This window comes from Melanerpes formicivorus, unplaced genomic scaffold (assembly GCF_026170545.1).
Source record: "Melanerpes formicivorus ecotype bairdi unplaced genomic scaffold, bMelFor1.0.p_v2 SCAF_14, whole genome shotgun sequence".
Taxonomy (NCBI): domain Eukaryota; kingdom Metazoa; phylum Chordata; class Aves; order Piciformes; family Picidae; genus Melanerpes; species Melanerpes formicivorus.
The window spans coordinates 14,557,475-14,581,936 of record NW_027142366.1 but is presented as its reverse complement, the minus strand read 5'-3'; the positions used below and the strand labels follow the sequence as shown (position 1 = coordinate 14,581,936).

The 24,462-nt window shown below is 44.1% G+C and overlaps 1 protein-coding gene across 2 annotated transcripts in view; it reads right to left on the bottom strand.

Annotated features, from left to right (window-relative positions):
* Positions 1-7,131: 7,131 nt before the first annotated feature.
* The window catches only part of USP7 (ubiquitin specific peptidase 7), a 77,456-nt gene continuing 60,125 nt past the window's right edge, over positions 7,132-24,462 (bottom strand). Inside the window, exons 18-31 of one of the 2 annotated variants that reach the window (XM_068147150.1) lie at positions 23,291-23,396; positions 22,187-22,279; positions 21,260-21,327; positions 20,177-20,277; positions 18,674-18,827; positions 17,221-17,288; positions 16,021-16,129; positions 15,847-15,924; positions 15,379-15,479; positions 14,486-14,585; positions 13,437-13,556; positions 11,681-11,752; positions 10,716-10,806; positions 7,132-7,915 (exon numbers count right to left, since the gene is read on the bottom strand). In XM_068147150.1, coding sequence (XP_068003251.1) covers positions 7,809-7,915; positions 10,716-10,806; positions 11,681-11,752; positions 13,437-13,556; positions 14,486-14,585; positions 15,379-15,479; positions 15,847-15,924; positions 16,021-16,129; positions 17,221-17,288; positions 18,674-18,827; positions 20,177-20,277; positions 21,260-21,327; positions 22,187-22,279; positions 23,291-23,396 — 1,368 coding nt within the window. In that variant the 3' untranslated portion in view covers positions 7,132-7,808. The other variant, XM_068147151.1, reaches the window with a different exon arrangement.

Below are 24,462 nucleotides of genomic sequence, written 5' to 3'. Positions count from 1 at the left end.
CTGGCAGAACATCGCCTGTCTACATTGTTTCCATGACCCATTGCAGCCAGAGGGAAGATGCAGATCAGACTGGGGCACCCCCCCCTTTAAATTAACAAACCAAGAGCTAAAAGGTAAGCACACAAAAATCAGCATGTGCAGCTTGAAAAGTCACTGAAACCACACGGCCCTCATTTTACCTCTGTGCTTTCCCACTGCAGTGCATCATCTCCTAACCAAGGACTTACTGGACTTTATGCTTTACAGAGAACTTTTACAGCTCTCACCCAAAATCACTTCTCTTCTAAAATCAAATCTCTGTAATCACTTGTTCAGTGGGTGCCCAGACCTTGCTCAGCACTGTTTATTGCTGGCTGGAATGACAAACGAGAGAAGAGACTTCTGCATTTCAGTGTTTTCACATCCTAAGCATTTTGACGTTAGCACCACAATCCCTGTGGGCAGGTGGGCGTGCGGCACCCGGCACTTGGGCTCTGCCCCTGCCGGCTCATCCGAGGGTGAGTGAGGCAGCTGCTGCCGCTGCTCCCAAGGATTTGTAGATGCTGACTGCGTAGCTAAGAGAACTTGAACAGGGCCCGTTTGGTTTCACGCTAAGTTTGATCCAACTGAGTGTTTCAGTTATTTGTTCGATGTAAGCCATAAAAGGAGCAGCGTGTCCCTAACCAGCTATCTGCTGATAGTGACTCCAGAATGCTGCCCGTGCTCGAGCTCAGGTTTGCTGGTTCCGTGCACCACGCAGCCGCAGGTACACACGAGGTCCTTCCTCACCTACCCGAGAGCCGGACAAGCTCCACCGGGGGCCGATGCCGGCGGGGAGCTGCCCTGGGCAAGGACCCGGGGAGACACCACCCAGCTGTGGCCGGCTCCCGTCGCTGACTCGAGCTGAGCTCTGCGACGCCTCCGGCTCCTGGGGGGGCGAGGTCGGCAGAGCGCGCCCCCTGGCGGCCACCATGTGCGCTCCCTGTCCGTCCGCCCGCCCAGCCGCGAAGGGCCCCGCAGCTCTCCGCGAGGGAGGGGGAGCGGGGAACGGCTCTGGAAGGCTGTGGGGTTTCAAATGCGGAGCTCCAGGAAGGGCATTCCCCACTATCGGGTCAGTGTCAATGACTTAGAGTTGGTCTGCAGAGCGAGCAGCACATTTTCCAGTGGGTTGGCTGAGCAAGACTGGAGGCGTGAATGGACTTCCAGCCTGGTAGACACCGTGAATTGCAAACCCCACCCTGCCCAAGAACAGCAAAGCCATGGGAGAGCTGCTAAAGAAAGCTGTTTTCAGAGCAAGAACAGCGTGATTCAGCATTTCATCCATCTTCAGCTAGAAAACCCAAACTGATGCAAGCCAGCATTCCTGAGCCTCAAATGGGACTATTGGTACCAAACCACCCCTCAAAGCCTGAGCATGGCAGGTGGCCAAAGCAAGACACTTGGAAATAAACTGTTCATTAACTGTGTTTAAATTACTTCTTTATTTCATACACTTAAAAGCTTACAGCCTCCAAAAGGAGGTACTTTTATGATGGAGCTTTTATGACGATACTCTACAGCACTACACAAAGCCCAGAGCCCACAGGCCCCAGTCTTCTCACCCCCAGGGTGCAACAAAAGCAGGTGTGAGAGCAGCTGCCTTGGCTTTCACTCAGCAACAAGAGCAGTCACTCTCCATCCTCTAGTGACCTAACCTGCTTTGACCTAGTGGGAAGTAACACCACAAGGATCAAATGCACAAGCAGCAACCACCAGCCCACCCAGTTCTGCAGAGTTTCACACATTTCAAAATATGTTTTAAGATTTTTCTCCATTTTAAAATCTGGCTGTGGAGCTGCCAGCTTTACTGCTGAGGAGGAGACCAAGGACACCACCAGCAAGGCTGCAGACAACACTCAACTGAGTGGGACCATTGATCATCTTGAGGGTAGGAAGGCACTGCAGAAAGACCTGGACAGGTCAAAGCAGAGGGCTGAAATCAATGGAATGTTTAACAAGACCAAGTGCTGGGTCTTGCACTTTGGTCACAACAACCACAAGCAACATTACAAGCTTGGGGCAGAGTGGCTGGAAAGGAGCCTGATGCAAAAGGATCTGGGGGTGCTGGCAGATGGCTGGCTGAACACAAGCCAGCAGTGTGCCCAGGTGTCCGAGGCAGTCAGTGGCATTGTGGCTTGGGTTTGTGTCCAGCAGGAGTAGGGAAGTGATCGTGCCCCTGCACTCAGTCGTGGTGAGGCCACAGCTTGAGCACTGGGTTCAATTCTGGGAGCCACAGGATGGGAAAGACATTGAGATCCTGGAGCATGTCCAGAGAAGAGCAACAATGCTAGTGAGGGTTTGGGGAGTGTCATAGGAGGAGCAGCTGAGGGAGATGGGGTTGTTTAGCCTGGAGAACGCAAAGGGGGGAGACCTTACTGCTCTTTACAACTACCTGAAAGGAGGCTGGAGTGAGGCTGGTGTGGGTCTCCTCTCCCAAGCAACCAGCAATAGGATGAGAGGAACTGGTTTAAGTTGTGCCAGGGGAGGTTTAGATTGGACATTAGGAAGAACTTCACTGAGAGCAGTAAGGCATTGGAACAGGCTGCCCAGGGAGGTGGTGGAGTTGCCATCCCTGGAAGTGTTCAGGAAGCTGTAGATATGATGCTTCAGGACATGGTTTAGTAGTCACAGTAGCTGGGTTATGGTTGGACTTGATGATCTTCAAGGTCTTTTCCAGCCTTAATGGCTCTATGATTTTATGAAATAACACAGCCAGCTAGTCACATGTGTGAGGAAAATGCATACACACAGAACAAAGAAATCACACATCTGACTTCAGGTGTGCAAGAAGCATTTAACACAAGTACCTAAAATAGTTTTGCCCCAAGATTTGGAGAGACAATAGTTTACACAAGTATTGAACAAAACAATAATAAAGGCTCCCAGCTATAGCTTAGTGCTTAGCAAATTTAATTTGATGCCATGATTCCTCAGCTCACTTCAACATCATCTGGGACAGAATGAAGTTGAGCACGGATTGGATTGGATTCAGGCACATCACGTGGGAACATTTCCCCTTTTTTTTTCTGATGCTAATGACCAGGCTGGTTTAAAAGCCAACAATCCATAGCAGCACACTTCTCTCACCCCACACTGACACTCTCCACCTCAACATCCAAACACTTGCTTAGCTCCTCTGAAAAGAAAACTAAGAGTGTAAAGCCTGGAAACCTGCAGAGCAGTCAACACCTACCTTCTGGCCAGCTCTCCCCGCACTATGAAAGTCATTCCTGACACACAATTTGCCTGAATGTTGCAGCATTTCTGTCTTTGGTCTCAGCAACAGGAGCTTGACTCGAGCCACCCCTCACTTGGCTTTGGCTCCCAACGTTCTCCAAATGAAGGGACAAGAGACAGCTGCAGGGTTTCTGCTCTCTATTTTATTTACACACGTACAGTTCCTACAGAAAAGGATTTCTCACACAGGTTATTTATGAAACAGCAAAACCATGGCGTAGCTGAGATGTGGGCACTGAGGCCTGCAGCCCGTGGAGAGCCCACGGGACAGGCTGGTCCAAGCTGCAGCGGGAAGCTGGGGCAGGGTGCTGGGGGCCAGCTCTGGAGGGGCAGCAGCTGAGGTAGATCCCGTGGTGGGAGGCACCGCGTGCTCTGCCTGTCCTGCGGCATCGGCCCGAGCCCCCCGACGCGGCGCCGCTGTCCTGCTGCTGCTGAGCAAGCCTCTGGTGCACAGGCAGGGCTGGGTAGCTGTCACTGTGTCACTGGTGTGATCTGCCTAGCTTTCACAGAATGCTTTGGGCTCCTTTAGGATAAAAGGCATCAAGTACATCTACAGGAAGGAGGCTTGCTGTTTGGGTAGGGAGAGCTCAGCTGGGCCATTAACACCAGGTTGCTCCATGTACCATGGAATTACATCCTTATTGCTTAACACTTTGATTCTCAGTAATCTAATTCGATGTGGTCACTCCCTGTTAGCCAGATCATTCAAAGTCTGGGTAAGGAATGGGAACCGCAGTAATTCTGAAGACTGCATTCCTCTATCTTTTGAAAAATGAACCAGACCATCACTGCACCTGAGAAAACCTCCTATCTCCCTCTTCCCTTCACAGGTGTGTCTTCCCACATCTGAGTACAAGTTACTTGTTCTCCCAAAAAAACCCCTATTAATTTCCTAACAGCCTCAAGTTCCTGAAAGCTGCATTTGGAATGCCTTAATGCATCCTCTCTTCAAAACTAGTGTGGGGACAGCACAAGAAAATGAGGCAGCTAAAAATCACAGGGCACCCAACACTTCCTTTGTTCTTGGATCTTTTCTCCTGCAGCAGGTAGTACCGTGATTTCTTCAGATGTTCCCTAAAGGCTGCCAACATCCCATGAATTCATGTGAAAACTTGGTGACATTCAGGTAAGAAGCTCAGTTTGATATCACTCTACTGTAACATTAAATTGACAGAATAGAATTAGGGTACACTACTGCTAGCCACAGACTCTGATTTTACAGAAACATCTTGACCACAAATCCTGACCCTTGCTGAAAGCCTGTAGAGACAACCCAAGTACCAGTAAAAACACCACTTCCATGGTGCTGGAATTCTCACCAGTTCAATGCAAATACAAATCAAAGGAAAACTTGATCCACTTAAGGCATTGCCATTTAAGCACTTCCCTCCACCTGTAACCTATACACTCAGGTGCCCCAAAAAAGAACTTAAAGGAGTAGCTTCCCTTGGCTGGAAATAAGAGACAGTTAAAAGCACTCTACAAGAGACATATTAAAAAGAAGCCCAAACATAGCTAAAACTTGAGTGATTAATTGATTTTTAAAGCTAAAAGAATTAAACAGATCTCAGCATTTAAAAGTACTTGCTGGAGTTGTCAGGAATCACCAGAATCCATCTCAGGAGAAGGTATAAAGGTCACCACATGTACACAACCCCTGCTAAATGTTTATTGTTAGGTCAGAGAAGGGGAAGCTTCTAAGCACTTTCTGGTTTGGTTCTGAACACAGAACACAGGGCAGTGGGCATCTATTACTCTAGGAGGAGAGCTTGCCTTTAGAGACTCCAGATTTCACTTTACACCATTTATGATATTGAACCTGAGAATCTGGACCACAACATTGTGTGCAGGCAGGCAGAGGCAACTCTACCACCAAAGAGTCTATTACAACCTTTACAAACAAGCTAGTAAAATCAATTCCCTCCCCACCCTTTTGTCTTATTTGTACATGGCTCCTACCTGGAAAACCTTAGTTAAGCTCAAGTGTGACTAGTGAGGAGGTAAAAAGGAAAGGAAGAAGAAGAAAATAATCCAAAGCACTGACAAAAAAAAACCTCCAAAAGCCCACCCCCAACCGACACCAGCAACAAAAGCGTCCCCCAACCAAACCAACAGCAAAACATCCCCCAACCCACCCCCAACCATCAACACAACCAACAACAAACACTCCCCGAACCACTACTGACAACGAAACCCCCCCAACCAACATCACCACCAAAACAAACCCCAACCATCAGCAAAACAAACCCCAAACCACAACCAACAAGCCCTCAAACCACAACCAACTCCCCAGCCACAACTGTCAACACAAGCACCCCCAAACCACCACAAGTACCCCATAACCACCACCAAGAACAAAATCCCCACCATCAAAACCCCCCAAACCACAACCAACACCAAAAGCACCCAAAACCACAACCAACACCAAAAGCACCCCCAAACCAACACTACTACCAAAAGCACCCCCAAACCAACACTACTACCAAAAGCACCCCCAAACCAACACTACCAAATGCCCCAAACCACAACCATAAACAAAACCCCGCCAAACCACAACCATAAACAAAACCCCGCCAAACCACAACCACCACCAAGCCCCCCAAAGAAAAAGCTTCCAACCCCCCAAACAATTAAACAGAAAACCTCACATTATTTCCCCCCCCCCCAAAACAACCAGAGCTATACAATGGTCAACACTTAGAAGAAAAAACCCACCCCACAGCTCCAGCAAAACCTCATCAACAAAAACATTTCCCCAAGCTCTGTTTCCAAGGAGGAAGAAGAGGAGGAGGGGGAAGAAAAAAACCCCACAACCACCACCACCACCAAAACAATCATCTTCCACATCATCAACTCACCTCCCACCCCCCCCAAAGATAAAAAAAAATTAACAAGTTTTATAGAAAATTTTATTCAACATACAACATTTTTCCAGCAAAAAAAGGCAATATACAGGAAGAGTTGTTGTACACTGCGGCTACAGAAACCAAATCAAATACTGGAGGAGAATGTCAACTGAAAAGTCGTGAACGGCTTGATTCTATCTTTACTGCACTCAAAACTAGACACGCGGCTGGCGGTAGCTCCGAAAGGAAAGGAGGAGAAGCCCTCTGGGGACCCCAAAGGGGAGGGGGAAAAAAAAAACAACCAAAAACAAACAAACCAAAAACTACACACAATGAATATCAACATCAGTGAAATTCACTTTGCAGACTCACCCACCAAAAAAAAAGAAATTAACCTCCAAAGTGTTAAATTGTACATGTTCAGTCGTTAAATATACAACGGGGTTCGCTTCTCTTCTGTCTTTCCTTTTTTTTGTTGTTGTTTTGTTTTTGTTTTATACAAAGTCAACAGCTTACTAAACACTAGTGAGCATGCCCTCGGTGCTAAAAGGCCTAGTTCTTGTGGTTTTTCTCTTTCCCCCCTCCCCCTCCCCACCCCCCCCCCCTCCCCCAATCTCTTCCCATGGGCACTAAATGATCTTGATCAAGCTTGTCTCTGGTTTTCCTCTCGCCTCTTGCCAACTGTGGAGCGTCGCTGGGTTTGCAGGAGGATGGCATCCCGAAATCACAAAGGGGGTTGAGAAGCCACAAAAAGAAACAAAAAAAAAAACCAACCCAAAAAAAGACCCAAATCACTTTTCTTCTTCTTCTTCTTCTCCTTCTTGTTTTGTTTTTAGGAGTCGGGGCATCCACTTGGCAAACACGGGGCGGGGGGGGGGGGGGGAGGGATGCAGAGTGGTGACTAAATGAAAAGGCAAACTAAGATCATCAAAAAAAAAACAACCCCAAACCAAACCTAAAAGAGGATTTCTATGCAGCTGGAGGAGACCAAAAAAAAATATCCCAAATAAGTGCCAACAATGTACACAGATGAAGTAGAGATTGCTATTTATTGATGATGTGAGTTCTCTTTTTTGTTGTTGTTGTTGTTTTTCTTACTTTTTTTTTTCTCCTTTTTTTTGTTTGTTTTTTTTTTTTGCATTTACAAATGCACCAGGAAAGAAAAAAAAAAAAATTCATCTTTTTTTTGTTTGTTTGTTTGTTTAAAGTATAACTGAAGGAAATAAATCCTGACGTGAGTCTATAAACATAAGACTTACTAGCTGCGGTGACGGCGAAACGCCACGCCTGGAGGAGGAGGAAGGGGGGGAGGAGGGAGGGCGGGCAGCCAGCCAGCTTATGCCACCTCTAAACGTACTACAGACAAATATTCTGCCAATGTCAACTGTCCTACGAAACTCTTCCCTCGTTATGCTGACCATTGCCTTGCATTACGCTTACCATAAAATAACTCTCATTGGCATCCAAGCTTTTTTTTTCTTTTTTTTTTATAAAAACACCTTCATTTTGCTCAAAAAGGGCAGTCAATAGATACAGAGAAGCCAAACTCAACAGCCTCAACAAAATAAAATTAACATCAGCAGCAAATCCTCTTGCTGAAGACTTCAGATATAGTGCACGTGTACCAAAGTTCTACGGTTGTTAAAAAGGTGCACACACACACACACTCTGCTCTCGTCCCTCGCCTTGACACTCTGGTTATGTGAGTCAGTTATGGATTTTAATAGCTTTTTCAAGGTAAGTGTAGCGACTTCTCTTTGGGGCTTTATTGAAATGGTCAAGCCCTAGCCATGGCCTTGGATGAGACATATTGCCTAGAAAAGAAAAAGAGAAAAAAAAACAAAGAATCAAGTTTTGAGACTAAACGGGGAAGTTTCCTTTACACAAACTGCTCCTCTGTGGCCTGGTCACAGTCTGCTACCAACACACACAGGGTACGGAAGAGGACTGCAGAGCAATTCCATAGTCCACAGGGCAGCTTTCCTGACTGCTGCTTTCTCTCCAGTAACACATTTTACAGCTGTTTCTGGGTCAGGTAGCTGGTTTTTCTCCACTTCAGTCACTTACAGGAGTTTACAGCAGTGCAGTTGGACTAGATGACCTTTGGAGGTCCCTTCCAACCCAGACCACTCTATGATTCTATGAAAAGCAGCACTGTTATACTTTATGGCCACAGGCACGTGGAAGGATCAGCTCTCACCAAAGTGCTGAGCCTGTTAGAAACAGAAAGGCATCCATCATCTAACTATGACAACCTGGAGCATTTGTCATGTTAGAAGTGTTCTCTGCTGTATTATCACCTGGTTTAAGTGGGAAAATTTGTTAGGTTATCAGGAAACACAAATAATCAGTTGACGAAGTAGCGTGTAACTGACCTCTTCATTTTCTGAGGGAAAAGAAATTAGTCACGTACAGATTGTAAAGAAAACACAGAGATTTTTCTTTTCCACCTGCTCAACCCAATATGGTTTGATCCACATCAAAACCACTGTCCACATACTACTTGTAGATGGGAGAAATTCTCTTTTAAGATGTCCTCAACACAGAGCATCAAATGTTCTTTGAAGTGAACTGATAAAAGCAGAAACTAAACAGCCCCCCAGCAAGAAAAGCACACTCCTGCTCTCAAAGCCATCAACTGCAACCATTAAAGCATAAAACACTTGACCTTTTCAGCTGCCTGCATCTGCATTTCTGGATATAATTTCTTCAGTCAAAATTATTTGTCTTTTTGTTTGAGATCATGGCCACTGTCAAATGTCAGAAAGAACTGCCAGTCTTGCTGAGATCGCTTGAATGTCTTTCAAAGAAAGAAATGAAGTCCTGCACCATTAGGACCAGCACAAGATCTTTGTCACAGCAGAGTGACACTGCTGACAGCTCTGTCAATCAAATTAGAGAACACCAAAGCTTTGGGTCAGTCTGACCAGTGTGTGCTAAAATGGGTATCTGTAGAAACGTGAGAGCTCCACACCTTGAAATACTACTTAGATAAGAAGGCTTTAGAGCATCATATTATCTCACCCCATAGGAGAATTCTGCAGTGGAAAGAAGGACAACTTCCCATGAACTTTCAAATCAAGCTTCCCTAATCTCACACTCCCTACAACTCCTACAAACAGCTCAAGTTCTCCCTTTTTCAGTTTCTGCCATGGTCTGGACTTCTGAGTGTTTCTGCTTACTTTCATGCATTGTTTTGGCTCTGCTTTGCTCAGAAAGTCCAACAGTTCCTTTCAGACTATTACCTTCCCTCTCCCGCATCCAGAAACGGGACTTCAGAACAAAATCAGGACTCTGCCTGCTCTGAGTACACAAGAGTGTTTTCATCTACCTCTGAGTTTGTCATCCAGAGACCCCTAAGGACTAGTGCAGAAGGGAGGTCCCTCAAGTGTCACACACCTTGGCTCATGGATGCCTTGTGCATGCAGATGCAGGCATTCCAAGTTTTGGCAAGTCCCCTCATATTCCCAGCCATGAGCTGTGGCTGTGTACCACATCTCAAGGAGGAGGACTTTTTGCTATCTTCCTGCAAAGTACTCAAGAGTATAGGTCTAACTCTCTGTGGGTTTCCAAATGAATGGACAGTTACAGGATTTCTGCACAGCTGCTGCATAAACCCAGAACACAGCCTGAAAACAGGGCGGGGAATCAAGAGAAAAGTTTAGCCCTAGCACAACCTGCCAACAAAAATCAGGGCTCATAATTGTCAAAAAAACAGAATTGCAGGGAGCAAGTTCTCCTTAATCTCATTTCTACCAGATAGAGCAGATCAAAACCAGGAACACTCAGAAAAGCTATGGGAAAGTGCCCCTGATGAATGCAGGGCTTTCAACAGGGCCCTTACTGAAGATTCAAAGGTGCCATTCCCAGCTGGAGCTCTCAAAAGATGACTGTGGTGGGACATCTAAAGGATTAACCTGGTTTCTTCTATGTGCAAATTCCTCAGAAAACAGAGCTTTAAATATCAGCCAAGTCAACAGGATTGTACATCATCCACAGACAAATTCAGAGCAGAGCTGCATTTGTGGCTGGGTGAATCACCTCTTAGGATCCTGCTTAGTTTTGGTTTTTATCCTATTCACAAATCTAATGCTGCTGTTAGATTCTGCAGCTTCATTGAAGACACCAGGAATGAACAAGAAGTATCTTCAGTGAATATGAGAATGCAAGTACCTCTCTGCAGCACACTTCAGAATCTCAGGAGAATACATCTTAGCATTTTTCTTTTAGGAATAACACCAGCACATACTGCAACAGCAATGTGAGAATCGAACTACACAGGAGCAGATGGACAATACCAGACAGGGTGCAGCTGATGTGACTCTCATAAAGTGGCTTCCACTGATACCTGACCCATTTGGCCACTCAAATGCAAAATTAACTCCCAAAGAGAGGGATTATTTACTCTTTGCATGCCTGTAAAATACATCTTCCCAAACTGACATAGACACTTCTCACTGGTAAGTGTGCACACAAGTGGATACAAATACTTGCCTTCTAAGCACTTCATGCCCAAACAAAGCTTGCATTTTGAATTGAGGATAATCACATTAAAACAACTGGCAGAGCAACCTCAGCAGATCAAAAGAACAGTCAAGTTGTCTAACCACTCACCAGGTTGGGGCTCAAAATCTTTCAAGTTCACTTCATACTCATCTTCATTGAGATACTGGTGTCGGCCCATCATTACAATCGCAAACTTAAACTGAGAAACAAAGGAAGAAAAACCCCACAACTGATAAGGACACTCATTCAAACAGAGCCTTCAGGTCTAACTTTATCACCTAAGTGGTATCCTTCAGGGGTTGATTAAGGCCAATTCCATATAAAATCTTCAACAGCTTGGACAATGGAATCAAATGACTGTTCGGGAAATCATGGAGTGCTGCCTTGAGGCTGAATCCCTCTGAAGAAAGGGAACTGGAATGAACTACAGAATTCCAGCAGCAGTTCAGTGAGACAGTTAGGAGGCTGGACCCAGGGCATACAGGAAGATAACAGAAATGGCTTTACTTAGGCTAGAGAAGAAACAGCTAACAGGGGCATCCAGTCTTGCACCCACTGAGGGTGTCAGACAGAAGCAGACTCTTCTCCAAGAGCTGTGCAGCAAAAGGACAAGAGGCAACCACCACCAGCTGCAAAATGAAAAGTTCTGATTATAGCTGAGGGGGAAAAAAAGCCTTCACAGTGATACTGGTACTGCCCTAAAATGCAGGGTCCAGAATGAGGCAGAACTCCCAGCTTTGGGAATTTTAAAATTGCAACTAGGTAAAATCCTGAACAAGCTGACAGCTTCAAGCCAGTGCTGTCCTGAGCAGGAACCTGAAATGGGTGGCCTCTGGAGGTCCTGCACCACCTCAACTTTCCTGGGTTAATGTTTTGCTGAGCATCTCTAGTGATGCAAGAGAGAAATACTACTCCTCCATATCCCACTTAATTATTCTCAAGAAAAGCATTCAAACAACTGTTCTCTTGATGAAAACCTACACTTCACCCAAATTTGCAGTGCTGCAACTTCTTCAAGCAAACTCCTTCAGAGTCTACAATCAGCAATCAAAACTCTCCCGACTTGCCATTACCTTTTCAAATTCTTTTTCTTGTATGTCCAGCATTGTCTGAATCCGCTTCATAACCTCTCTGAAGTGTTCACCCTAATAATTAGAACAAGATTTTTCATGTTAAACAAATCTAGGAGAAAAGGAGATGCTGTCAATATTCCCTGCTTCCAGCTTCACTGGAATGCATCGCCTTAACCTCTCAGCTATTGCCAACCTAGACATGTGCCAACATCATCTGCTGCAATACAGAACATTATCACACAACCTGCCAGACATTTAGCTACTTCAAGTGTTAGGATTCATCACTATGCAAACTATCCCCCAAATCAAACAAGCACTACTACTGATATGTGCAGGTCAGGGTAAAGCTAGAAAACTAGCAGAAAAATAGGCATTTGGGAATATTTCACTTAGGCTTTGTAAGCATAGAGCTTTTTAAAGCCTCTGCACCTCACTTAGGAACTTTTTGCATGCTGGGCACGTAAACTGCCCCAAAACAGTGGCATGGATACCATCAATTTAAAGATCAATATAAGTCAACTGTCAGAGCGAGGGAAATGCAGTGCAAATGGTTTCCACCAGAAATCAACATGTGGATTCTACTGTACAGTGATCAAAACTATGGAAATACATATAGTGAAATTCTATGGAATGTAGAGATGCAGACAGGGCTCATTCCAAAACTTTTCTAAAAGCTTTTTCATACAACCTAGCATTCATGAACCAGAAGATGTTCAAAAGCCAACTGCTTCCAAAAATGTTTTCAGATATTAAACTAATCAGTGTGACTGCTGGAGTGAGTCCAGAGGAGAGCCACAAGGATGATCCAAGGGCTGGAACACTTCTGCTATGAAGACAGGCTAAGAGAAAAGACAAGACTCTGGGGAGGACCTTAGAGCTGCCTTCCAATACCTGAAGGGAGCCCACAAAAAGGTTGGAGGGAGACTTTTCATAAGGGTGTCCAGCAAGGGAATAATTTGAAGCTGAGGGAGAGTAGGTTTAGACTGGAGCTTAGGAAGAAGTTCCTCAGCACAAGGGCAGTGGGACTCTGGAAAGGTTGCCTAGAGTGGTTGTGGAGGTGTTTAAGGCCACATTGGATGAGATCTTGGGCAACCAAGTCTAGTTGAGAGGTGTCCCTGCCCATGGCAGGGGCGTCGGAGTAGATGATCTCTAAGGCCCCTTCCAACCTAAACCATTCTATGCTTCCATTATTCAGCTGCAGTAACACCACCTAAAACTTAAGATTTCAAACTAAGCTTTCAAACTTAGCTTTCACTCTTGTATTAACTTCCAGCCATAGAAGAGAAAGCAGATCAAAGTAGAGGTGCTAGGGAATGCAAAGTCATGTTACAAATGTTGAAGTAAGCAAACTGATTTTTCATGTGTGTGTGCCTGCATGAAGCCAAACAACCACGGCCCAGCCACTTTTGCCAGTGAGCCTGCATCACAATTACAGGAGTAAAGGGGAAAATACAGGAAAGAGGACTCTAGCTTTGTTGGGGGAAGATTCTGCAGAGGGTTGGGGAAGGTGTAGTGCTGCTTTGATAGCATTTCAAGCCCTTGGCTGATGCTGTATGTCTGGTTTCTAGCTATTGCACAGGGTCACTGAAACACTAAACAAGCTGTGCATGCAGCAAGAGATAACCGAGATAGGAAATGACCCAACCATAAAAAGGAGGGTAGAATCTCTCATACAACTAATCAATTTCTTTGATAGTACTTTAAGATAACATGATCAATCTAATCCCATGGGGAGAAAGAAAGAGGCATACTGTACCTGGTGTATCCTCAGCAAGAATGGAATTCCAAATGTCCCAAAAACCTCTTTGTGGAAATGTGCCACCGTGATTAGCATCTCATTTTCTTTATCTATATCTACCTGGTCCAGAGGAATTTCCTAGATCCAGACAAAATTATGACTGCAATCAGATAAAACTCCTCCAAAACCTCACATGCTAAGTAACTAAAAGCATAACTGATGTGAACCAAAACTATTTAAAAACAACTAGAAGAACCATGCTTTTTGACAGTCTTTTCACAAGAGTCACTCATCTCTGGCACTAGAGCATTTTAGCTTCCCCTCCCTAGTAAATACTCTCCTAGCCCCCCTGAATAGCATTTTTGACCTGAAAACTTCAATCACCTGTAGTAGTAGCCAACAGCACCACCACAGATCTTGTCATCTCCTCATCAGGGTTTAAATTAGTATCTTTTTTATATTTCTGATCTTTGAGACAAGGTAACAGATTTGAAAGATGAATTGTGTAGAAAAACCATATAAGTATCAACATTTGTCTCAAGAAGCTCAAACTTAATAGAACAGGAAACAAAACCTCCTAGAATACTTATGTATGAAAGCAAGTTCTAAGCATAAACATTGTATGATGAGTCCTCAAAACAACCCTAGAAAGACTGCTAAGGCAGCAAATGCCCTATGGTCAAACTCTTGCCAGGTCTTCATGTATTGTTATGATCAAAGTACATAAAAATTAAAACCTGAAGGCATTATAGGGAAGCAGCCATAAGGGAAAAATCCAGCTTGCTGCAGGTTCACAAAGAGAGTTGTTAGCCATTGGAATGTGCTGCCCAGGGAGGTGGTGGAGTCACCGTCCCTGGGGGTGTTCAAAAAGGGATTGGACATGGCACTTGAAGCCGTGGTTTAGTAGTCATGAGGTCTTGGGTGACAGGTTGGACTTGATGATCTTTGAGGTCTTTTCCAACCTTATTGATTCTACCAGGGAATTTGAAAATCAGAGTCCAGAAGAAGGCAATCAGCATCTGAGAGAGTTCCTTCTCTCAAAGCCAAGGTTTACAGAGGTTACTTACCTCTATTCGAAACGTTCGACTTGTTGCAGGTGACAAACACTCTAACAGCTCATCTTCCTGATGGACACCAATTATTTTGTAACTTACAATTTCTAGCAGCCTAAAAAAAAAAAAGAAACAAACAAACAGGAAAAGCATTAACAAAAAATAAATAAATTATTGATGTACTATTTGTTTTTCAGGCCTTGGAAGCATTAACCAGGATGTAAAGAGATGCTACTAGTGTAGTTAGACTGGAACTCAGGAAGAAGTTCTTCAGTACAAGGGTGGTGGGACTTTGGAATAGGCTGCCCAGGAAGGTTGTGGATGCCTCCTCCCTGGGGCTGTTCAAGGACAGGTTGGATGCAGCCTTGGGCAGCCGAGTCTAGTTGAGAGGCATCCCTGGCCATGGCAGAGAGGTTGGAGGAGATGATACCTGAGGTCCCTTCCCACCTGAGCCATTCTATAACTCTATGATTTGTAAAACTTTCAGTTTTCAGTAAAAATTAAGCTATAAAGTTCCAAGAGCTTAAACAGGTTGGACTCAATGATCTTTGAGGTCTCTCCCAACCTTGGTGATACTGTGATACTTCTGGCTCACAGCCACAAAAATAAAACCAAACCCAAACCCAAGACATTCTGTGCAATTGTAAGACACCAGCTTTTAATTTAGATTAATTTTTTAAACTCTCTTTAAATGACCTCACTGTAAACTCCTGAGAAGTGAACAGCATGGAAAGCTTGAAATGGAAACAGTTATTAAATTGTGAGGTAGCAAATGCAATAAGGCATCTCAAGGAGGTGACTTTATGCAATACGAACAATGGTTTCCACCGTGGTTTAAACTTTACAGTTACTTTTCTGCCTAAAATCCACATGATCCCACAAAAGACATCAAAATCTTCCAGCTTTACCTTAATTTCCCTGAACCTTTTTCAGAGAGCTCTACAACTTTTTTACATTCTTCTAACAGGTCCCGCACGCACCCATGCTTATCTGGATATACTGTTATTTCCTGGGGGGTTGGAAACAGAGCAACCATTAGACAGGCTGAAATTGCAACCATATTCAAGCACAGACTACGCTGGATTAGCTCATTCATTACAAATTCACCTTTAAAAAGATAACCATTACTAAAGTGAACACCTAGTTTACATCCAAAACTTTCAAGAAGTGATATGTAACGACTTCAAAATCTAATGGTTTGGGAGGAAAGCTGGGGTGGGGATTTTCGTTGTTGTTTGCTTGGGTAATTTTACCTAAGGTACAACTTTGGTCTAGTTCGGTGTTATTCAGGGCTAATCGTGTGAGAAGCATCAAAGCAGCCACAGAAGCTCTGTCACAGAAATGAAAGCAAGGGTGCAAGAGCCAGCCTCACTCACCTCTTCCCTAAACTGGCTATTTAGCCATATGCATTTAAAACTTCTTCTGTTTTCAAAATCAGTTATTTTCATTTTGAGCTTAAGGAAGAAAAGAAAAAACACTTTAGGCACACTTGGTTTAGGGCAGATTGATTTGTTTTTCAGTTCACACAAATGAAACCAAAAGAGTCTTACCTGTTGATAGTAAAGTTTTTTAGGTTGCCTAGGTTTGAAGAACTGCAGAAGATCTCTTAAAGTACCTTCATAATTATGTCTAAGAGGGTTACCAGGGCCATCCCTATAACTACAAAGGAAAAAGAAGAACATAAGTATCTTTCAAATCTATCAGTGCTCAGTAAATCAAAGTACTGAGTACATTTTCATTCTTGGCTTCCAGGTTGCTAGCACAGCCTAGTGTAGTGATTAAAAGCACATGGGAACAGCCACAGCAAGCACATGGGAACCATTCACTGTGCCTGTAACTCTCTTGGATGTTTCTGTGCTCACCTTGAATGCTGCAGTGTGGCAGACCTACATTTCTCTGAAACTACCAGTACAGAAGCACATGCCTCAGACTGTGAAAGGTGAATTTGTGGATCCACGACACACCAAATTCCAGCACTATAAAGAGCTACTCAAATTACAAGTATCACTGCTGCTGAAGGGAGATACCTATGGGTATAGCAAGCTGTATTTACATGAATACAAAAAGATGCTGGAATTTCTCTGTGTGCTTTATTCCTACAGCACACACACCAATTGTCATTATGCTAGTTTCTGCTCCAGTTTTACAGAGATTCAAATCCAGTTTTATACAACTGTGCCCGAGAACACCACTTCAGCCAGGAGCATCCCCTGCAGTAGTTCCGAACTTGTTAGGCCATTGTCATCTTCAGACACACTTTTAGGGGAGGAAAGGGGAAAAAGAAACCAAACCAAAACCCCACCAGTGAAGTAACTCCTGCATTTAAAGCTGTAAAATCAGCCAAAAATCTACTTTTAAGTTGACTTGTTTCTGCACTCCTCCATTCTGGAAACCTGCATTCACTGAAACAGCACTTGCATAAGCTTAAAAATGTGTCCCATGCAGTAAGGCTCTGAACTACTTAATGATTTTAGAAATGTAAACAATGAGCCTTTACAAAGACATCTTTTCTCAATGCCACTTACTAAAACTCCTCTAAAATGTGTGAGTCTTTGAGGCTCTAGAGCCAGCCACTGCAATACTTAAAACTGTCCATGCAACTTACTGCGCATTCCAGAAGGCTAACATCTTACCGGTAAAGAGCTAGTGAATGAGCTGGGAAAAGCTACAAAGTAAGTACTACCTATCTGTATTTGGGCTGAAGAGTTTAAAGAGTAGTTGAGATAACACACTAAAGAAATTCATCTTACCCTTGAGATTTGAAAAACTGTAATAGCATTGGGTCCGTGTTAAGCCTCTGCGCAACTGTCTTTGCAACCTGCAAAGAAATGGTCTGTAAGTTCCGGATGATGTTGGAGTACTATCTGAGCGGTGCAATCACTCATTACACATCAAGAACATCATGCCACTGAAATTCTGAAAGGCCCACTGTGTCTCCTTCCCCAAGGCTAAAGAAACTCCTATCTTTATTCTCTATCAGCTGTTTAGATATTAAGATGTACTAAGAAAAAACCCCACAAGTGAGGAAGCTGTTTTATTAACAAATCTCTGTCACCAAAAGGCCACAAAACCCACAAGAGCTCCATTCTTCTTTTGGGCTGCACTGTCAGAAAGTTTGCTGATGACAAAACTGGGAAGAGTGGCTGACACACCTGAAGGCTGTGTTGCCATTCAGCAGGACCTAGACAGGCTGGAGAGCTGGGCAGGAAGACACTGAATGAAATACAAGGGCAAGTGTAGAGCCTTACATCTGGGAAAGAAGACCCCCATAGACCAGTATAGGTTGGGGGCTGACCTGCTGAAGAGCAGCTCTGGGGAAAAGGACTTGGGAGTCCTGGTGGTCAAACAGATGACCATGAGCCAGCAACATGCCCTTGTGACCAAGAAGGCCAACGGCATCCTGGGGTGTATAAGAAGGGCTGTGGTTAGTAGGCTGAGATAGGTTCTAGAATATTGTGTGCAGTTCTGGGCTCCCTCACAGACAGGCCTCAAGGAACTGCTTTAAAGAGTCCAGTGCAGAGTCACAAGGGTGCTGATGGCAGTGGAACATTCTTCCTTCTGAGGAAAGGCTGAGGGAGCTGGGTCTCTTTAGCTTGGAGAAGAGGAACCTGAGGGGTGACCTCATTCATGTTTATAAAGATTTGAAGGGAAAGTGCTGGAGAATGGAGGCAGGCTCTGCTCAGTGATGTCTAGTGATAGGACAAGGGGCAGTGGGTGCAAGCTGGAATAGAGGAGGTTCCACATAAACATAGGGAAAAACCTTTTCACTGTGAGGGTGACACAGCCCTGGAGCAGGCTGCCCAGAGAGGTTGTGGAGTCTCCTTCTCTGGAGACAATCCAAACATTCACAGACACGTTTCTGTGTGACCTACTCTAGGTGAACCTGCTCTGGCAGGGGAGTTGGACCGGATAATGTTTTGAAGTCCCTTTGAGCTCCTAACATGCTATGATTTCATTGAAGTGATATGGCCTATCAAGAATGAATCCTATTGTTAAATAATTCATTATTAATAAAACTATGAAGTTTTCTTTTCTTCTCACAAGCATCAGTTGCTTCCTTACATTTTCCATTACCACAGTGCTAAAAGCCAACAAGAACAAAATACACTCTGTTCTAGAAGCGTGTATAACACACTCGTGAACTTGTGCAAAAGTTACTTTCAGAATATGGAAGCAAAAGCAAAGAAAAAGTTGGACACGTGCCTGAAAGTAATTCATCCTATTGGATAAAGTAACAACAAAGCCTGGGTCATTTGGGATGGTTTTATCACAGAAAATGACATCCACACGATGATAGAGGTCTCGGAAGTACTCTTTAGCTGTTGGTAGCTCACTGTTGTCATTTTCTGGGTCATCCCTACAAGAGCAAACAAATGATAACACCATTACATACCATGCTGTTATACACACAAGCAGTTGGGACTTTTAAGTACATGGTCTATAGTAAGTTACAACAGTGGAGAGATCAAGAAATCAGGCCTAGAAGCCTTTTTTAAAGAGCCACCACTTGTAGGCAGTAGAACTCAACAGTTGGGGTGACCCACACCCCTGTGCAGTGCAAGGGCCAAGGCAGCCCCTGGCTGTGCTCCCTCACTTGGCAACCTGGCAATGCTGAGCCCAGTAACTCCACAGCAGCATTCTGGCAGGAGCCTTCCCCTCCCTCCCACCCTGGCACGTTGCTGTGTGTCTGTACCAATGCTGCCACAGCTTTCCACGCACTCCTGTATGAATTGTTTTGCACAAAGGCCAGATGTACAATAGCACTCCTTGAACCACAGAAGCAAAGCAGCAGGCACAGGTGCTGGTTTGGGTCACTACTGACTGGTACCCCTAACTTCTCAGCAGAGAAACAGCACCAGGGTACAAGCTGTGCACTTACCCAGGAGTCAGCAGCCAGCCAAAGGTGCATAACACCAACTGGGTCAACAGGGAATGCGAGTTCCAAGGCATGACATGAGAAATACATTCATCTCACATAATCTGGGGTAAGAGTGCTGAAGATAGACTAGCTGGCTTCCACCCACTGTCAGCCCATGGAGAGAAACAGAGCAACACAGTTGGGTGTGACTATCTGGAGTGAGAGCATAGAAATGCTGATTCATAGCCCTGACAAGCTTATGAAAGATGCCTTTAACGGATACAAGATGCAGGAGCTCTCCTTTTGCCTTGGAGAAAACTCCAGCTGAAGCACCAATACACCTGAGTCACACATGCTCAGGCAAATTGGGAGCATCTCATCATTACCTAAGACCAGTAAAGAACTTACTGTGAGCATGAATAAAAGGAGAAAAAAGGAAAGCAGCTTAGTTTAGTTGTAGGCTGAAAGGATCTCCAAGCCAAGAGCCCTGTACAGTGGTAATGGTACCGAGCCTGAGATCTGCAATGCTGGTGGGCTCTTCAGTGTCTAAGTTACAGCAGCTCCCAAGAAAAAGCTGCAGAACTCAGATGCATTGCTGAATATTAAAATCTGGTTTAGGTTAGTTTTGTAAACTAAGATGAACTCTTCTTTTCCTTACATCATGTGGCATGTGATAATTAAAATACTAACAATATTTCTCTTAATTTGCCCTTTGAATAAACAAATGAAAAGTGCCAAGCATGTCTAGTGTTGGAAAAACCATACTTTGTTCTTGTTAAAAATGCTAAGGTGAAAGGAAGTGAACCAGGTCATGTCATTGCATTAAGCTGAGCCCTTACAATACATACTTCTGAAACACGATGATGTCGCCGTCCATGAGTTCGTCAAGAGCTTTATCAAGGGATACATCATAGTCTTGAATCCTTTCTGTTAAATTGGGTTTAACTTCCTGCAATAAAGAACAGTAACTGTTGATCACAGGACAAGCAAAAGACAAAAAATAAGGTCATAATAATGAAGAAATCATCAGTTAACTGAAACACATGGGTAGACTGACACATGCAAATTAGGTGTAACCTCAGTTAGGGTCCAGATATACCTAACCGCTATTGCTAAAGCTGGCTGCTCCTGTTTGCCTTTGGACTCTCATTCAAGATACTTTAACTTCCAGAAGTATTTTCTCTCATTCAGCATTGTCTTGTTAAAACTGAAAACTTTCCAAAATTCAGAGATCCTGGGAAACCTGGAGCACACCAATTGTGCTCACTCATTTTAACAGTGCAGAACTTATGTGCAACAATTCACTTCTGTCAGGAGTGCCTGACTTCCCTGCAACAACCAGAGAGCTCAGCATGACTGCTAACAAAGATGGCAATGAAAACCCCGATTCCTTGTTCATACTACAGCAAGAACTTTGTCTTGGCAGGATCTGCATCTTCAGCACTCAATAAATACAGCAGTTATAAAGATTTACTATTTCTGTATTTGGGCAGAAACATTTTAGCAGAGCAAGGATTTTGTTTGGTGACTTCTCATGCAGGGAAGGAAGAAGATGCAACATTTTCTCAACTCTGCCAAACTGAGCACTGAAAACACAATGGCCAGTAACAGCAGCATTAGCTCCTCTAACACAGCAAGTCAGACTTAGCACAGCCAAGCTGCTCATGCATGACTTCACAGAGATTTTGTTGTTTATAAAGCCTCATGTTTCAAGTTGTTTAATTTTAAAACTGTTTTGAAGTTAACTACCTGCTGCTCTTATAGTCTCCTGCTGCACTGTAGACTTCAAAGCTACAGGTTACAGAGTGCTTAGGATTTGTAAATTACCAACATAAGGAGTAACCTTTTTCTGTAGCAAACAAAGCATCTTTTTCTCTAGTTATAGCGTGTAAAAGACAAACAAAAGCCACAAAAAGCTTATCAGTCCAAACCTCATAGAGGATAAGGTTAGTTTCTCGTGGAAATCCTGCTCTGTCACACATAACTGGAAGCAAGTCACCTATTAGAAAAGAGAAAGGATTTGAAATGGCACTTCAGCTGCTAGTGAGACCTCCTGCAAAAAGGAGAGAACCTGCTTTTCTACCCTGGGTAACTGTCTGAAAATGCCTAAGAAAGAAAGCCTTCCAGGTTAGAGCTTCCCTTACTGACATTCATCCCAGAGACAGGCTTTATGGTTGCCTTCTACTTCATCTGAGCAAGAGTAAAATGTGCAAGGCCATCGAAGATCAAAGAGATGAAATAATATTGCTCTTTCCCAGGAGAAGAAAATTCAGCACTTGGAAAAAATCCCCAACAATAAACCCCAAGAAAAACAGCTAAACTACAAAATTAGCAAGCATGTAGAAGTCAACAAAATGAGACACTCAAGATGACAAGTCAAACTATTTTTACTCAGGGGACAGTTGCTGAATTCTTCAAATGAACCCACATGAAAAACAAGGCTCACAACCAGTTCTGTCTGAGCAGCTGCTCTCAGGCTACCAGAGTGAAGAGTTGCAAAAGAGAGCTTGAAATCCAAGGATAAAACTGAACTGGAGAGCAATATCAAATCACAAAGCCTTACAGCAAGCCTGAAAACAACTGTTTACATTCAGGAACACCTGGGGAAGGCAGCAAACCTGTAACAAAAATTCAACTGGCAGCCAAGGGTGTCATTAAGGCAAGTCCCTCAGCCTTGCAGAAAGTTTTCTGCTCTGTGCTGTGGCAGTAAAACTGTCAGGTGTTGGGAGAGATCAGAATTTCTTGCTGTGGCTACCTTTGCTTTCAGTGATTAAACTAATTGTAAAAGAAGGGGGGGGAAAGGAGGAGGCAATGGCATCTGTTGCCTTCATCACAGTGTAAAGGAAGGGTAAACTCACGTATTTTACAGGATATAGGTGTATAGATATGTCCACAATAATTCAAACTCCGAGTCTTCGGGTCATACATCTTCAGAAACAACATTACGTCATCTACAAATCAACAAACAAACTTCATGTCAGCAAGCTGATTTGGATAGGCTGAGAGATACCAAACAGTAACAAAGATGTGCCTTTGGTTTATTAATGTGCTAAATGCCCTCAGAATGTTCTTAAAGGCTGAATTTTTTGTAAGTCAGCACTATGTAAAAAGTTATTGAGTGATTCTAACAACATGTGAAACATTTTCCACTTGGAGAGAGAGTGATGAAAGAAGGGAAAAACTGCATGAGAAAAAAATCCAATGTCAGCAGTGGTACAATGTACCACCTACTGATTGACAGAAGGCTGAACATGAGCCAGCAGTGTGCCCAGGTGGCCATGAAGGCCAATGGCATTCTGGCCTGGATCAGGAATAGTGTGACCAGCAGGAAGAAGGAAGTCATTCTGCCCCTGTATTCAGTAGTGGTTAAGCCATACCTTGAGTACTATGTCCAGTTCTGGGCCCCTCAATTTAAGAAGCACATTGAGACACTTGAACATGCCCAGAGAAGGGCAATGAGGCTGGGAGGGGTCTGGAGCACAAGCCCTATGAGGAGTGGCTGAGGGAGCTAGGGTTGCTTAGCCTGGAGAAGAGAAGGCTCGGGGGAGACCTTATTACCATCTACAACTCCCTGAAGGGAGGTTGTAGACAGGTGGGGGGTGGTCTCTTGACCCAGGCAACCAGAACAAGAGGACACAGTCTCAGGCTGCACCAGGGGAGGTTTAGGCTGGATGTTAGGAAGAAGTTCTTCCCAGAAAGAGTGATTTGCCATTGGAATGTGCTGCCCAGGGAGGTGGTGGAGTCACTATCACTGGAAGTGTTTAGAAAGAGACCGAATGAGGCACTTAAGTGCCATGATTTAGTTGATCAGATGGTGTGGGGTGATAGGTTGGACTTGATGATCTCAAAGGTCTTTTCCACCCTGGTTAATTCTGTATTCTGTAACATCAGCACTGCCAATGTTTGCTGAGAGACACCCCAAACACAAGCACTTTGGAGGAAGTTTCAGGATGTACACTTACGATCTTTATCAAACTTGGGTAATGTTGCTCCAGTAGCAGCCATCTCTGGATCTACTGTTTCCAAAAATATTGTCCATGGATTTTCATTGTCACTGAGCTCAATCATCTATGTAAAAAACAGAGAAGAAAAAAAAGTCCCTGAAGAAAGTAATATAACATTGGATACGAGACCTTTCTGACATTCTATTACTGGGAGAGTTCTTTTTTAAGTTGTGATAATGGCAGGAATTTGATGTTTATGAAGAGAAGCTATGACAGACTGTAACACCAGTTATATTTTAATGTGCCCCGTTCTGGTGTCTCCATCGTAAGGAGGACACAGAGCTGCTGGAGTGAAGCCAGAGGAGGGCCATAAAGATAATCCAAGGGCTAGAACACCTTTGCTATGAGGATAGGCTGAGGGAACTGGGGTTGTTCAGCCAGGAGAAGACTAGGCTCAGGGCAGGGAACGTAGAGCTGCCTTCCAGTACCTGAAGGGATCCTACATGAAGGCTGGAGAAGGCCTTTTCATAAGGGTGTCTAGCAATAGGACAAGGGGGAAAAGCTTGAAGCTGAGGGAGAGTAAGTTTAAACTGGAGCTTAGGAGGAAGTTCTTCAGTATGAGGATGGTGAGAGTCTGGAATAGTTTGCCCTGGGAGGTTGTGGATGCCAGGCTAGACGAGGCCTTGAGCAGCCAAGCCTAGTTGAGAGGCATCCCTGCCCAGGGCAGGGAAGTTGAAGTAGATGACCTCTGAGGTCCCTTCCAACATAAGCCACTCTATGAGTCTAGATTTTATTTTAAAGGGACTTGTTTCTTTTTCATTTAACTATCTCTACAGTACCTACAGCAAGAAAATTACTTCACTTGAGAAGCAGTAAGTTAACAAATCAGTGTTTTCAGTGGTATACAGATGTTTCACATTTAAAGCAACATGTTTCATTAAATACAGGGCTTTCTCAAAAAAGGAGGCCTCAAACAGACATAGCTTTTGGAAAGCTAACATAGAACTCATGATCATGCTTTTTTTCCGTGGAAGGTAAATCATGCATCACACTCCTCCTTCCTATCTGAATTAAGTCCACTAAATCTGAGGTCTTCAAGTAAGACGTATTACCAGATCCAGGTTAAATTAAAACCCTGATAAATCTCATGCCCCAAACTTACAGGTTTGCCAAGAAAGGTACAAACCATG